The sequence below is a fragment of the Protomyctophum bolini genome (genome assembly GCF_963924005.1).
Source record: "Protomyctophum bolini genome assembly, chromosome: 6".
Taxonomy (NCBI): domain Eukaryota; kingdom Metazoa; phylum Chordata; class Actinopteri; order Myctophiformes; family Myctophidae; genus Protomyctophum; species Protomyctophum bolini.
Window position 1 is genome coordinate 18683049 of NC_137867.1, and position 16346 is coordinate 18699394.

The 16346-nt window shown below is 42.6% G+C and overlaps 1 protein-coding gene across 2 annotated transcripts in view; it reads right to left on the bottom strand.

The window, feature by feature from the left end:
* Positions 1 to 16346, bottom strand: part of ipo11 (importin 11) — a 162627-nt gene that overhangs the window by 74120 nt on the left and 72161 nt on the right. For both annotated transcript variants that reach the window (XM_080765089.1, XM_080765088.1), the window contains exons 20-22: positions 12303 to 12416; positions 6453 to 6568; positions 2959 to 3035 (exon numbers count right to left, since the gene is read on the bottom strand). In XM_080765089.1, the coding sequence (XP_080621215.1) occupies positions 2959 to 3035; positions 6453 to 6568; positions 12303 to 12416 (307 nt within the window). The remainder of the gene's footprint in view (positions 1 to 2958; positions 3036 to 6452; positions 6569 to 12302; positions 12417 to 16346) is intronic.

The following is a 16346-nucleotide window of genomic DNA, read 5'->3' on the forward strand; positions in this document are numbered from 1 at the left end:
ATTAATATAAAACCAAGAAATTATGACAGTCCTGTTTTACCAGCTGCTTTTATATTTGTGGCGGAGGTGGTCCACAGTAAAAAAAATAGTTTCAAAGTTGTATGCACAATTGCATATTGCGCAAACCCAAACAGAGCGATGTATGATAATGTAATATAGAGGAACAACACGCATTTATGCGACCACGCAACAGACTGTATCAAATATGAATGACGTAAACTATACATAGACACCTCCCCAACAATATCGCAGACACAGCTTGTTTATTTTTGGACCACAATTATTATATGAGACGATTTAAGATGACAGTGTGCAAACCTCCTTCCTTTATTCCTGTACGTATGTTTTGGTTCAGCACCTGAAGATTTTTTATAGATGCTATAGGTGATTCCCTCTAGACACGATTTAAGATTACCCCAAGTTATTCTCCATAGAACGTACAGCAACTGGTACGAGAATTAGTGAGTTGCGGTGTTCATGCATGCAGTTGCTTGCTGTCCCATTGGACAGAGGAGGCAGATGATGGAGCCAATCAGGATAGGCCGTCAGTATGTCTAGGTGGTGACATATGACTACTAGGTCATCTACATTTCATGAGCTGTGTTTAACCAGCAGCTAAAGCGGCTGGTAAAATGTTTTTTCTTTTTCCAAAATTCGGGCACGGACAGACGGGTTTGGGATTCTGCATTTTCCTCGCAAATATGTGACATTCATTTGACCACAGCTGGGCAGTGAAGATAAACTTCAAGCAAGCCAATAGTATGCCTTTAAGACATTCACTAACGGAATGCTCAAGTTAGCTAGCACATGAAGGGGTGTGAATCCATTTTCAATTTTCTTTGCATCACTAGACCTGTCAAAGCCTTCGGAAAGAAAGTGTACACACCTCCAGGGAGGCAGTAAGTTAAAAAGGCTTGAGAGAAAATAATGGTATAAAGAGAAGGAAATGCTCTTTCTGGTCTATAATCAGACTGAAGGGTGGCTTTAAGGGTCACACAGCAGGGGTCTGTGTATGCTGCCAGGTACCGTGTGATAGTTATTAACGTGCTGGGCTGAGGTTGTAAGTAGAGTACTGAGTGTGCTGGAAATGTGGATTCTGTGTTCATGTATTCACACATCATCACATGAATGCTTTCTTGTTACTAGAACACCCAGCAGGGGATTTATGTAGGATTTTTGTTAGAGATAATGTAGACTCGAGACAAATTGCTTACATTGACCGTAATACAATTCCAATAAACTTGCACATCTACCGAGCCATATTTTCCTTCTTTCCTATCATCCTCATCTTTCTATCTAGGACCTGTCTTCATTACGTCTCTCATCTTCCCATCCATCCACTGGTGCGGTGCTGTGGACCATGTCAGTGACTTTCATGTCAGTTCCTTTACTCCCCAAAGCTGCACCAAATCAATATTGCTCCTCCCTGCATGGAGAGCAACACACATTCTGTGACACACACAATTTTACACACACTTTATCTACATGCTACAGCCAGTGCAGCATCCTCAGGGGGGGCCTATAATAAATCACCTACAGTAGCTAGATCCATTCAATCAGCCACCAGTGGCTACAGGCTACAGAGTCAGACCCACCAGGGCAGTATAGCCCTGCAGCATATAGACTATTACAAAGCTACTGTGAGCAATGCACGCGCCAAGAGCCAGAGGGAATACAAACACCACACGTCTCCATTAAGTATGCTGCACGTGACAGTAAGCAACTAAGCATACACACGAGCTTGGTCGTTGAGTTTGGTTGCACAAATTATACGACAATAATGATGCGGTTCAACCTCCATAAACCTCAATTCAGTTTGACAGTCATTCTTTTGTCCTGTCCTGTCGTACTGCTGTGTCCGTCTACTCTGGTCACACTACCTGCTGCCATTAACAAATTAACTCTATTATGTCCAGAGATATATGTTCCTCCAGGGTAATCAAATCTTTCTGCCTTGGGAATGTTAATGAAGAGTCTATTAGTGCTCCTGAGCCAGCCAGGACCCTAAAAGGCTTGCAATTATTGGATGGAATGGATGTAAACAGATTATATTCCATATTCTGATTACTGAAGGTTCTGCCCGATATGGGCTAAAGTCATAGAAACTGAAGTTAAAGGACAACTTTTACAACGTAAAAGATGAGTGTTAGTTTTTTTTTGCTGCTTTCTTTTGTTTTAGCTATTTTTGACAGGGGGGCGGGGCATTCGAACATGGTCCTAATATGTTTTTATTATTTACTATAGTCATACTAGACCCTACAAAATTATATCTGTCCACAAAAGATCACGGGATCTATTGAATATAAACGTATTTAGCCCCATGTTCGAATGACCCCGCCCCCCTAACAAAAATAGTATAACGAAAGAAAGCAAATGAAAAAAAATTAACACTCATCTTTTACTTTGTCTAATAACACCCTAAAACCTGAACCTTGGTTGAAAAAAACTGAAGTTGTCCAGCATATGATTATGTAATTGAAGATTTGCACATACTGTGTTCACGCAGTGTACTAAATGATGCTTGTACTAAAATACATACTGTACTTACACACAGATGTGCACGCACATGCATTTATATTAATTTTTTCGATTGGAGCAGTCAGTGTACTGTGTATAGATGTTGTCCTATTATTCAACTTTTTTCCTTTGTTTCTTATTCATGCTTACTATTTTGTAACTGAAAAACATTGGGAGCTGGTAAGGAAAATAATTTCCCCCAACCATTTACACCTACAGTATAAACTTGGAAGTTGAAAACATGCACTGTATATGTGCACACACACACACACACACACACACACACACACACACACACACACACACACACACACACACACACACACACAGTGTAAGTGTAAAGAAAGTGAGCGTAATAATGGCGCCAAATGGACCCATCATTTTACAGTGCACAATGAAAATCCCATACATACAGTACCAAGAAACCTCATGTGAGCTTACCTAGCAATGCAGACATATTCTGGAAAATTCTGAGAAGTTCTGGGGTGATGGCTGGGCTGTTCTCCAATGTCACCAACCTAAATGAAGAGGTGAGAGGAGGGAGAGAAGGAACAGATAAGGCGGGGGCTGGTTGTGTAATAAAAGTATTATCGAGCCTGACTGATTATCAATTTAGCAGATATATCAGCCATTATATGATTAAATTGAAAACGTCAGCAATATGTTTTCCAATGGATATAAAAACATTTTTCAAATAGATTTACATTTTTAAATATGTTCTTTTTGTTTTCCCCACAAAATAACGGTTAAACATATGCTATCGGTGGTCTAGATAGAAAGACCAAATCTGGCATTGACAGAATGTAAGAGTGCAAAAGAAAACAAGGGTACAGATGCAAAATCTCAGGAAAAAGTGGGATTAAAGACGAGGGAAAGATGGCGGTAAATAAAGAGACAGTATGACCCGTTATAGTCTAGAAGCCATCCAAGTCAATTACAATGTCATCACATTTTCCCCAAGGTCACCTCTCGCATAGCCTTCACAATCCATTGGAAACCAATGAATCTACATGACATTATGGTGACTAAATTACACTTTAGGAGAGCTCTCCACAGAGGTGAAATGTGTTATTTATTCTAAGCATATGGGAATGGGCCGACAAATTAATTACATGGACAATAAACTGCACAAGGGCTTCGGTCATATATCTGTGCAAAAGGGGACGTGCCCTATGCCGTAAAAACATTGCAGTGGACGGCAAAGCCTGGATCTGAGATCGATACTCTCGGACAGACTAGACATGAATGTTGGCGGGGCCATTACGATCATGATATTTTATTTGACGATTTAAATTGTCTTAAATTAATTGGCCACCAGAACTTGTGCACGCTGAAATGTGTAATAAATAATAGATGTTTCAACATGTAAACGATCGTGACAATGATTCAAAATAATTGTGATAATGGTAATTCACGTGGGACAAACTCAGAGAATGATAAAAAATCACACAGAGTGAACCGAGTGGTGCAACTCCCCCCCCCCCCCCCTCTCTCTCTCTCATTAGCAGCACTATCCCTCTCTCTGTTCTGGCGCCCCCTACTGGTACTAATAGTCATATACTGGTGCTCATTAACGTCACATACATGAACGTCACATACATGGGTGAACAACACATAGGTGTACACGGACATTGCTGGTTGTAGGAGTGGTTGCACCACTCAAAAAAGAGAAAGAGGCAGGAATAGAAAAGTAAAATTACAAGAGGCAAAGCAAGAGAAAATGACAAATCAAAGGACTCTAAAAACTTTATGCTACTACAGAACAAAAACAGAGCACTGACTTATTACTCTTTAATCCCTCTAGGGGAGAGGAGAGATAAAGTGGAGACGGAACAGAGATGACAGCGAGGAACTGAAGGTCACAGTAGTTTATCTAAGCGAGGAATTACACAGCTTGGTTGAATGTTTGATTCTGAACGGTCAATCACTGAATTCATTGGTCTGTTTTGATCTAAGGCCGTATCCAACATTGCAGACATGCAAACAAAAACACAATGCAATTTACAGTGAAACAATACATTGTGGCGACCACGTTGCACTGAGACGCACCTGGCATAAATGAACGGACTACTTTCATTACTGTAAGCAATTAAATCCGTTTAAAATCAATCAAATTGTTTTGTTATTACTTTTGGGACATTGCATTCAATTCTTTATTATGTAATAAAGTGTGTACTAAGCAGGATATTCAATGGGGAACAGGCCATTATTGAACAATAAACCCCTCCAGGGTTATAAAAAGCCCTCCACTTCATGACAGGGGTCTAATCACCCTGTCAGGGTTTATTTCTCAATGCCATTCTCCTCATTGATTATCTCTTGCATATTAAATGTGTTACATGCACAAGACCGCACAGCCTGTGTGAGTGTTAGTGAATGAGTGAGTGTGCGTACAGTATCGGTACATGTGTGCGCACATGCATTTATGGGATTCCTTAAATCATTGGATGTAAAGTCAAGCATCTGAGGGTGTATTGTAATTATATGTCAACTGATAAAAAGGCAGCAGAAGCTTCTGGTCTGTGTTGTTGTGTGCTTGTATGTGTGTGCCTTCATCTCCGCATTGACAGCCTGAAGGTCCCATATGTCAGGTTAGTGGGCCGTGTTTCTGTAAGTGAATGAATCAATATTTCATTCTGAAGTGATAAATTCCCCCTTTGAAACTAAGTGCTTGTATAAAACAAACATTAATGACGGATGAAGGCACCGTCTATCCATTTTGCATGATGTTTAAGTAACCAATGTTCCAGGCAGTGATGTATTGCCGCATGCTTGCTTTAATAATGACCAATGTGGAATTGCATTGTGAACAAGAAGAAGATGGATGGAAAAGTATAAAGGAAAAACAAAAAAACACAGATCTGACAAAACTGGAAATTGCAAAACAGCAGGCAAAGATACAATGATAGGGAAGGATGCTGTAAGGGAAATGTGTGTAGTGTTAGGCACCTGCATGCACTGCAGTGCAAGGGGCTGGAGAGCACTGCCTTGGGTAGTATGACAGAGAAAACTGCCAGTGTGTGTGTGTGTGTGTGTGTGTGTGTGTGTGTGTGTGTGTGTGTGTGTGTGTGTGTGTGTGTGTGTGTGTGTGTGTGTGTGTGTGTGTGTGTGTGTAGCTTTTTAGTTCAAAGGCTTTCTTTTCATCTCCACATGCCTTTGCATCCTTGACAAAAAAACAACAACTATTAGGCGTGAGACGTTATGGGTCCCTCACAATACGATATCTGTGGTAACTGGAAATGGAAAAATAACCATGAAACGCAAAAATGTGGAATCATGAATTTATTCCAAAATCTTACAAGATTGTTTGTGTCACAAACTGGCCAATAAGTACATGAAGCTTGAAAAAAGGTTTGTCTTGATGACATGACGATAGAGATATAGGAGTAATAGCAAAAAATATGTTTAGCAAAAATCTGCATCTTGGTGGTGCTATAACAGGTCAATGGGATGTTTCACAGCAATCGGACACTGCGTCCAAGATTTGAGGCATTTTGTGGCGGCACCCTGGTGTCCACAAAACCCGACACGACGCTCGAATGTCAACTATGCCGTTCGGGAGACCGCATCGGGAGATATAGGTAGTGGTACCCAACCAGCCCACCACACACCAGTTTACTCATATAATAATCGGTCACTCCATAAACATTCATATAATTGACAGCCACCACTGGCTATCTATCTGTCATAAATGTAGTGTCATCATGGACCACAGTAACAGAGGACACAGTGACAGAGGAGGAGATGCACTACTTTTTGCAAAACAACACTGTGTATGTGCGGCTGTGCCAGGGCTGTGCAAGTCCAAACTTATCCCAATCATGACAATGTGATTGGTGGTGTGTGTGTGTGTGTGTGTGTGTGTGTGTGTGTGTGTGTGTGTGTGTGTGTGTGTGTGTGTGTGTGTGTGTTTGTGTGTGTGCGTGCTTCCGTACCAGAGCTCCAATCCGTCCTCCAGCAGGTAGACATGTGGCGGCTGAGAAACATCAGTGCTCAGTTGGATGACAGGAAGCAGGAAGGGGTACAGGTTTTTGCTCTCCGATCCTAGGCCCTGTGGCGTCACAAATACAAGAGGAAGTCCGAGGAGAGCAATATTAGAGGGAGGCCAAACAGAGTACCGCAATGTACAGGTATAATGGCAACAATGTTCCAAACTGACAGCACAGAGCACACATACACACAGTAAGTGCACAAACAACACAAGCACAAAAACAAAAGTTGACAAATATAGCACAAACTCGTTCAGCCAGTCTGCTCTGGCTAAAATCTATATTCTGCCCTCTAAAATGCTCCACATAACTAACACCGACATCTTCCAGTGTCCCCTCTGGTCAGCAACGATACGCAGTAGCCAGTAACCTCTGCCTCACATTCTGTCCTTCAATAGCTCCCCAACCACTTTAACTCCTCTAAGATAGAGGAAGACGAGATGCTAGATGGACTTGAATGCTGCATATTGTGCATCTGTCAACTAAAAACACAAACAAGTTGTCAATGTCGGGGGCAGTGTGTGGGCCATTGGAAAATAAAGTTGTCAAAAGTTTTTGACAACCCCCCCCAGTTTTTGACAACCCCCCAAAGCGTGGATATCTTGTTGATATATATATTTTGGGGGGCGACTAATCCGGACTTTTGGGGGCGACTTCGCCAGGCTTTGGGGCGACCGTTCTTCCCGTTGGGGAGACCGTTCTTCGCCGCTTGGGGCGAGTTGGAAAAGGGGCGAGCGGTCTCGTATTCTTCCCATCCAGCCACTCTACTGGCTACTCTACCACTGAGCCACTGCCATCATGATGATACACCAGGACCCTGAATGGCTTGATTCTAGGCTTAAAATAATTGATATAAATATACTGGGAAATCTCTATGGGAAAAAAAGAATGGGGTCTGGATCGATGGAACCAGAAAATGTCCGCGACTGCTATGCCCTATAAATATATTGTTTAAAAATGTTGAAGTGAATGGCAGAGTCCACACCACAATTATAACGATAACGTTGACAGTGGTGAATGAAGTTATATTATTGAAATAGAAGTGCCATAGTTAAAATTCTAAAGTGCTTTTCGATAGATGAAGGGGAACAGCAGATTCCACGGCAATCCAGCTAGTCGTTTTCAAGATATCTTGTTTGGGACTGATTGACATTGCAATCGTAGCAGGGTCAACAACACACAGGTCTCTGGTTTGGGAGTAGAAAACTTGCAGTAGAAAACTGCCATTGAGTGGCTTGAGTTACATGGTATAGGAACCAATTCAATTTCTCATCAGTTCTGAGTATTGTGAGCTGAAACTGTCACTATGGATGTGGCATTCTTGATGTAGGTGTGTGCCATGGTTTAAATTTGTAATGACAGGCATATAACTTGGAAACATTTTAAAGTTTTCTTTTAGGAAAAATCAAGTAGTCAATTAGTTACATAGTTATATTGATGATATTGATATTACAGGTTACATAGTTATATTGATATTACAAGTTACATAGTTATATTGATGATATTGATATTACAGGTTACATAGTTATATTGATATTACAAGTTGCATAGTTATATTGATGATATTGATATTACAGGTTACATAGTTATATTGATATTACAAGTTACATAGTTATATTGGTGATATTGATATTACAGGTTACATAGTTATATTGATATTACAAGTTACATAGTTATATTGATGATATTGACATCAAGCTCCTCTGCAATCGGTGCTCTACTCTGGACGGAGCAGTGCAGTGGAGACAAAGCAAAGTGAAATGAACCTTTTTCCTGAAGGAGCAATGCCATTTCACCTGATGAAAATCCACTTCATAACTTGTTAAACAGTGCCTGGCTGGTGATACCAGTCACCTCAGTTCAACCCGAGTTGCCACAGCTGGGACCCCCCAAATGAATTTGGGGGGTCCCCAAATAATAAAATATATTAATCTTTTTCTTTTTCTTTTTTTTGCAACTGAATGGCTGACAAATGGAAATTAAATGTTTACATAGTATGTGATGTGATGCATGCATACACTTTCCTTAATGATTATATCTGGTTTCAGTATTCATTTATGATATATTTTCTCTATTATTAAGGTTATTTTTGCAGTCAGTTTGTATTGGTGGTAGGGAGGGGGGCGGGGCGGGGCTCGTGAGACATGGTCAAAGCATTTCCGGGGGTCCCCAGCCAAAAACGTTGAGAACCCCTGGCCTAGGGGGCTGTAGGGGAGTCAATAATTGGGCATCCCTCTACTGTCCCCTGTAAGATGGTGTTTGACAGGGATTTATTAATTCCTTTACACCATCACTGAGCTCAAGATGGTGTAAACTAAGGGATCAATAAATCTTCAAGCTTTAACTTTTTTTGGATTCTGACCTCAGCCCAGCACCTAATGTTTAGTGAGTGGATGTATTGTGCGTGCTTTGTTTGTTACTGTTATGGGCCTACAGTACAGGGCTATTTGGAGGCATGAGCTGTTCTGGTCTGCCTTTGTGGGGACTTACAAGCATACTTATGGTACAGACAAACCCTGTCTGTACTTTAAAGTTTGATGACCAATTGATTGTACTCAAAATGCACTCTTCCAATAGAATAAAACATGTCCATGCTTGGTTATTTCATGCCTCTTCAGTCATACAATGTCACTGCCTCCCAGATGTGTGCTCCCCTATAATCTTCTCAAAAGTGGCATGTCTGCATCAATGAGCTTTCCAAGATGTCCTGCTGTGGATGTTATGCAGGTTCTGTATGCGGGGGTCTACACCTTCCTGCAGCCCAAGGGGGCCCTGGGTATTTTCTCTTTGTGTGACGATTAGTGGAAAACCAGAGCTATGTCTGTCCCAGAAAATTATAGTAATTGTTTTCATATTTATTTCCAAATGTGACAAATCCCACATGCTGCTGGCAAGAGCATGCATTATTCCCATTGCAATGCAGATATGAACAGAGAGAGAGAGAGAGAGAGAGAGAGAGAGAGAGAGTGGGGAGGTGGCCTTGTACACACTTTCAACACAACTGCTATAAGAATGTAATGCAATCTAATCCAATACTTTTCAACCCACGGATAGTGTTTGCATGTGGTACAATAATTATGTGTGAGGAATAAAGAAATACAGAGACATCAAGGAAATGCCTACCTACAGTACACATCCTGAGGCAGCAAACCCTGGTGTCAATATGTTTATTAATCGTGCGTTACGTTACTTAGATAGGCATACAGTTTCCTTTAAAGAAACTGCATGGCAATTCATTCGATTGAATGACAAAAATGCATACCGGTATACATGAAAATATGTCCTGTCAACAGGATACAAATGCACAACAAACAAGCTTATTTCTATTGTGGCCCTTTGAAATTGTGGTCCTTTGAAATGCTAATAATGTGATTTATGCAGAATTGTTGACTGTGGTTCATGCTATTTAGTCTTACATTTTTTTTGAGAGGAGAGTCTCAGCCACATTTAATAGGGCACACAAACACTTCCAGCCAGATCGACTGTGCAGAGCCACAACCTGCTAGCTTCAATCGATTTGAACAACAAACACATTAATTGTCTCCACCAGGCCGAAGGCATGGGGAGAATGTATGTTTTGCACCCTGTCCGTACATCAGTCTGTGTGTGTCCATCCGTCCGTCTGTGTACAGCTAATCAATGGGACTGTTGGCCCGGTCGCTGCCAAACTGTGCACACATACTCCCCGGATGCCAATTCCAAACCTCTGCCTTACATTTTCCAGAACAGCCTGTTATAGCGCCACCATGAGGCTGACTTTTGCTAAACTATTTATTTTTTAAATATATTACTACGCACATTCCCACTGGCGCTATACCGGGCTGATTTGTGTTTTTACCTATACCTGCACTGATCTGTGTAAAACTTTGTATGGACTCCCTAGAGAGGCCAAAGAAAACCCTTGACTGACTCATGTAAAACACATTTTACTCCTTCAGATTTTATCAAAATTTCACACAAATGGGTACACATGATCTCTATAGTCATGTCATCAACACGGATCTATTTGATTTTTCATATTCCATCCTGATTGGTACAATTTATATCTAAAGTTTGCATGATTGGCCCTTTTAGAACAAAATGACGCAAATAATGAACGCAGCGTCCAATTGCGGCAAAACTGTGCACGCACATTCCCACAAGGCTGAGGGAGAAATGCCACTTCACCCTTTTAACATTCTAACTATTATAGCGCCACCAGAAGGTAAATTGTTTGAAAAAAACATGTTTATAATTTATATTACTTCTCCACATTTTGTCCAGGAGACGTGTGCTCTGAGGAGCACTTTTTCTAGTTGTGTCTGCGATGTTTGACCCAGTGCAGTGTAATAAACGAATACTGGAGAACTCGGGTCGCCGACTCTTCTTCATCTTTGCCGAGATTTCTTCCCCTTTCGCCGACTCTTCGTCACTTTCCGGTCCGAGTTCTGTCTGAGAACTCGGACGGAAAGTGACGAAGAGTCGCCGAAACGGGAAGAAATCTCGGCACTGGAGCGCGCATCTAGCTACTGCATGATGATCATGCACGCTGATCAGACAGCAGATCAATAAAAGCATGCAAAAGCATTCAGCTTTCACAAGTGTGCCCATATAGAGAAGGAAAATAATTAAGAATTCGGTGGCATTTCTCTCAGTCCCTGTCGCAGGGTAAACAAAACGTCATATAGCACATGGCTAATTGTACCGTGCCAGGGAGGAGGAGGAGGCGGAGCGGCTGTAACTTTCTCCAGGCCAATAATGGATTTAATCATTCCAAATAGGTCTCCATTCATTGCTACGTCACATGCTCGTCTCACTGTCACTCGCTTTTAGTTTTGACTAACGCAAGCGCAAAGCAAATCTGTCTGTTTTTGCAGCTCCGGTGTCAGGGTAACAATAAGAAAAAATTATAGGCAGAGATGAAGTGAAGTTGAACAGCCAAGCAGCAGCAAGCTACGCTACGCTAAGCTAACATCACCACCACCATGGCTGGTGTTGTGTTAGCTTAGCAGCTAAGCCTTAGCTTCTTGCAATGCTATAGCGTTCTCACTGCGGTCTCACGGTGCAGGCACTGTGGGCTGCTGCTTGGAGAGGAGAGGCTACAGGCGGCTCAGCGGCTGCTATGACCAAATTGATTGTGTGCAACATGACAACTGTTTTAAAGTATTGTACAGTGACAACTATTTAAACTTTTATTGTAAACAAACACTGCGGTCCACCCAGCTCCACCCCCCTGGCTACAGCAGGCAGCCAGCAGTGAGCCTGAGCACCGCGTCGAGCGTTGTTTCCTTCCTGAAAATGATCATTATCATCGCTCCCGTTGACTTTCATTCCCGTCCCGTCCCGATCACGGGATTAATATTTTTTTTTGGTTGTGTTGCTTTAGCATCGTTAGCACAGTAGCTAGCAGTAGCTAACATTCAGAAACTTGCAGCTGCTGAAAGTGCCCCGAAACGTGGAGAATATTCGGCAGAATCTGAAGAAGAGTCGTCGCGCGGCGAATCTTCTTAAGAGTCTGCCGAATATTCTCCACGGTTTGCCGACTTGTCTTGAGAAGTCGGCAAAAGGGGTAAATCCGCCGAGTGTTCTTGTTACCTAATAAACGCCCTGTGAGAGAAAAAAGATGAGGGCTCACTAATACCATTGACCTGCACATGAGAGGTGTGACAGCAATGTCTCTCTGCACGCACGAGTATGTGTTTGTATGTACAGTACAAGGACGTGTCAGACTGGCTGGCTGGCTGGCTGTCCATCTGTGCTTTGTATGTGTTGTTTGTCTCTGTATGTTGTTGGCATGTGTGCATTTGAATGCCATACCTGCACCAAGTGGATGAGTGTAGTGAGTATGGCACATCTCAGCATGTTGTGTTCTTCAGACTGCTTCCAAAGCAGAGGCAGGTACTGAACCAGGCAGCCCACGTATGGCCGGATCTGAAATATGGAATAACACAAAATGATGAGTAATGGTAAGGCGATGCCCGTTGGGAAAAATGCCCACATTGCCCAGTGGGAATTATACTGGTTTGATTATACAGCAGATGTTCAATCATAACACATGGCCCTCCGGTTATGCAATGCCCGTTTGCGAGAGTACCTAGTTCAATCAGTACCCATCGAAGACCTGTCTATGACAACAGACTGTGACAGACCGATTCAGAACAACTTGGAACCCCCCATTTTTGAGCGGTGCCTCTGCTCCATTACGCAGCTATGTGTGTCCCTATGTATTAGGGGTTTTCAACCGGTGGTCCGCGGTGGGAGTAACAAAACGGACAAAAACAAATTTGTATTTTGCCCTGACCTGTTCCTTTTGGGGAAGAGGGGCAGGAGACAAAGACAAAACAAGAAACAATAACACAAAAAAGGTACAAAAACCGAACCAATAACCCATAAAAACTAGGTTTTGTTTATTTTGTCTTATTTTTTTACCCAATCTAAAAGGTCAGACATGGATTTAAAAATGTAGGTCATGTTATCAGCCAACCATCTTTTTAATGTGCATTTAAAGTTTTCGAAGGAACTGATCAGCTTAAGGCTGGAAGGTAATTCCACTGAACTGCAGCAGAATATAGGAAAGATGATTTTCCCATATTGCTGTAAAAATGGCAGGGTTTAAAATCAGTGTGTAGTGCCTGTGGGTATAACTAGTATGTCTGTCTGTCTGTCTGAGCAAGGACAGCTGAAACACCTCAGCAATACCACTGGATGCACTGTTGAGCCATGTCAGACACACACACACACACACACCCACAAGGGTGGAGGGCTTGTACAGTACAGTACAGTACAGTACAGTACAGTACAGTACAGTACAGTACAGTACAGTACAGTACAGTACAAATTAGTTTTTGCATGGTGCTAAGGAACAGCAAAGTGGGTCCCGTATGTCTCCATGTCCACTTGAGTACGGAATATTATGAGTAGTACAGTACAGTAAGAGTAGTAGAGTAAAACACAGTATGAGTAGTACAGTACAGTGCACGTAGTACAGTACAGTATGAGTAGTACAGTACAGTACAGTATGACTAGTACAGTACGAGTAATACAGTATGTATAGTAGTGGCACGCTACGAGCTTGTAGCTCATAGCGCGCCACTCTACGAGCTTGTAGGTCTGCTATTTTTGAAAAATCTAAGAACGACTGAAATAGAAACATAGCTTTTTCAGAAAACTGTCAGGATGCAGAAGAATCTGATCTCAGGTCAAAATGGGTTAAACAAATGCAAAGTTAAATGACGTTGGATAGCTGATGCAGAGCCAAACATTTGTTTACTTTCGCAGTTTTAATATTTGAAAAATTATGATAAAAGGCTACACCGTGCATCAGTTTGTGCCATCAGCTTGAGCCGGAGGATCACTTGTGCAATTGCGCTGCTGGAGGGGAAAGGGATGGGATTGGAATACATTTTCTGGCATTTCATTCATTAATGAGTCAATAAAAAGCAAGGCTTTTGCACACCTACAGGCGACAGGTGCGTAGGTGAGGGTACGATGCCAGACAATGAAAAAGGAACAAACACTGTCTTCAAATGCAGTGAACCAACTATAATAGGGAAACGGCAACGTTTCGGCATTCATTAATGAGTCAAAAAAATCATTGAGCTCGATTCAGTCAAGCTGGAGTCGTTGGAGTCTTTAACTTGAGTCGCAATCTCTGCAATACACACGCCAAGTCGGACGATCCTCGAGTTATATCACACGCACGCACGCGCGCGCGCACACACACACACACACACACACACACACACACACACACACACACACACACACACACACACACACACACACACACACACACACACACACACACACACACACACACACACACACACACACACACACACACACACACACACACACACACACACACACACACACACACACACACACACACACACACACACACACACACACACACACACACACACACACACACACACACACACACACACACACACACACACACACACACACACACACACACACACACACACACACACACACACACACACACACACACACACACACACACACACACACACACACACACACACACACACACACACACACACACACACACACACACACACACACACACACACACACACACACACACACACACACACACACACACACACACACACACACACACACACACACACACACACACACACACACACACACACACACACACACACACACACACACACACACACACACACACACACACACACACACACACACACACACACACACACACACACACACACACACACACACACACACACACACACACACACACACACACACACACACACACACACACACACACACACACACACACACACACACACACACGCCGGCTGAACATTCCGAATAAATACTTCCGGAAAAAAGTAAAGTTTTTTTGCTACGAGTTTACATGGGAAATGGTCATTCCGAATGAGTGTTTAACTTTACATGGAGATGTGATATATGTGACATGTTATTTCATGTGAAACTATGCCATCTGTTGGCCACATAAAATATAGGCAGTTCATTCAGTATGTGAGACATACTGTATGTCTCACCAATACAAACATCCAACGATACTTTTAAATCCCATTACTTCATTCCGCAGCAGCTTTGGGGCTGGGAAGGCTTCTGATTGGATAGGCGCGGGCATATATGTTTAGGTCTTTACGTTATTTTCACCCACTGCGGGTCCCCTTCTCCGCTGGGAAGGTAATCATCTCGTTTTGTAGCGGGCTGATCAATGAAGTGCAAGGGCTCTTGCACTGTGAAGAAGCAGCTGATCCTGTTATCTGCCGTTATTTGCACTTTGGTACAGTAGGTGTAGGTGATGGATAGGCCTTTCTATCATCCCCCCCCCCCCCCCCCCCCCTGCTACTCTGGTGGAAGAGACAGTGGATGTCTTCTAACCACCTCAAGCTGAACCCAGACAAGACTGAGCTTCTCAGCGTAGACAACGCCTTGGTAAGGTCTGTCCCAACAGCAAGGAACCTTGGTGTTGTCCTGGACAGTCAGCTCTCGTTCAAAGCACACATTACAGCTGTCAATCGATCCTGTAAGTTTACACTCTATAATAACATACGACGAATTAGACCATTCCTCACCCAGGAGTCAGCCCAGCTCCTTATCCAGACATCATGTCAAAACTTGACAATTGTAACTCCATCCTTACTGGACTACCGGTATGCACACTTAAACCTCTCCAAATTATCCAAAATGCCGCCGCTCACTTGGTCTTCAACCAGCCAAAATTCTCACATGTCACTCCCCCTTCTCCACTCCCTGCATTGGCTCCCGGAGTACAAAACTCTGATGCTGGCATTCAAAGTAACCAAAGGTACGGCACCGCCATATCTTGCAAGTCTGATCGCACCTTACAAAACCTACCAAGCGCTCAGATCAGCCGACGCAGGGAAGCTGCAAGTACCCTAGCTAAAAACGCTCCACACGTCCCAAACTCTTCTCCCTTCTGGCTCCAAAACTATGGAATGCACTTCCCATTGCAATCAGAACTACAGATTCACTCCAAGTCTTCCGCCGCAGTCTGAAAACGCACCTCTTCAGACTCCATCTTAGCCCATAGCACTTTCCGTAGTACTTGCCCTAGCCTCGACCTCCTACAGGCGCATGCAAAGGCTCAACTTATGTAACTTAGACAGCATTCTATGTAGACTTAGATTACAGTTTATGTAGACTAGAGCATTTTATGTAAACATAGTATATACAGTATATGCATAGTTTCATTTTATAGATATTCCACTGTTACGTTCTTAGTTTACATTCATGATAACTACTTTGTGTATATGATGTATTGCCATGCTTTTTGTTCTTGCTTAATGTAAATCGCTCTGG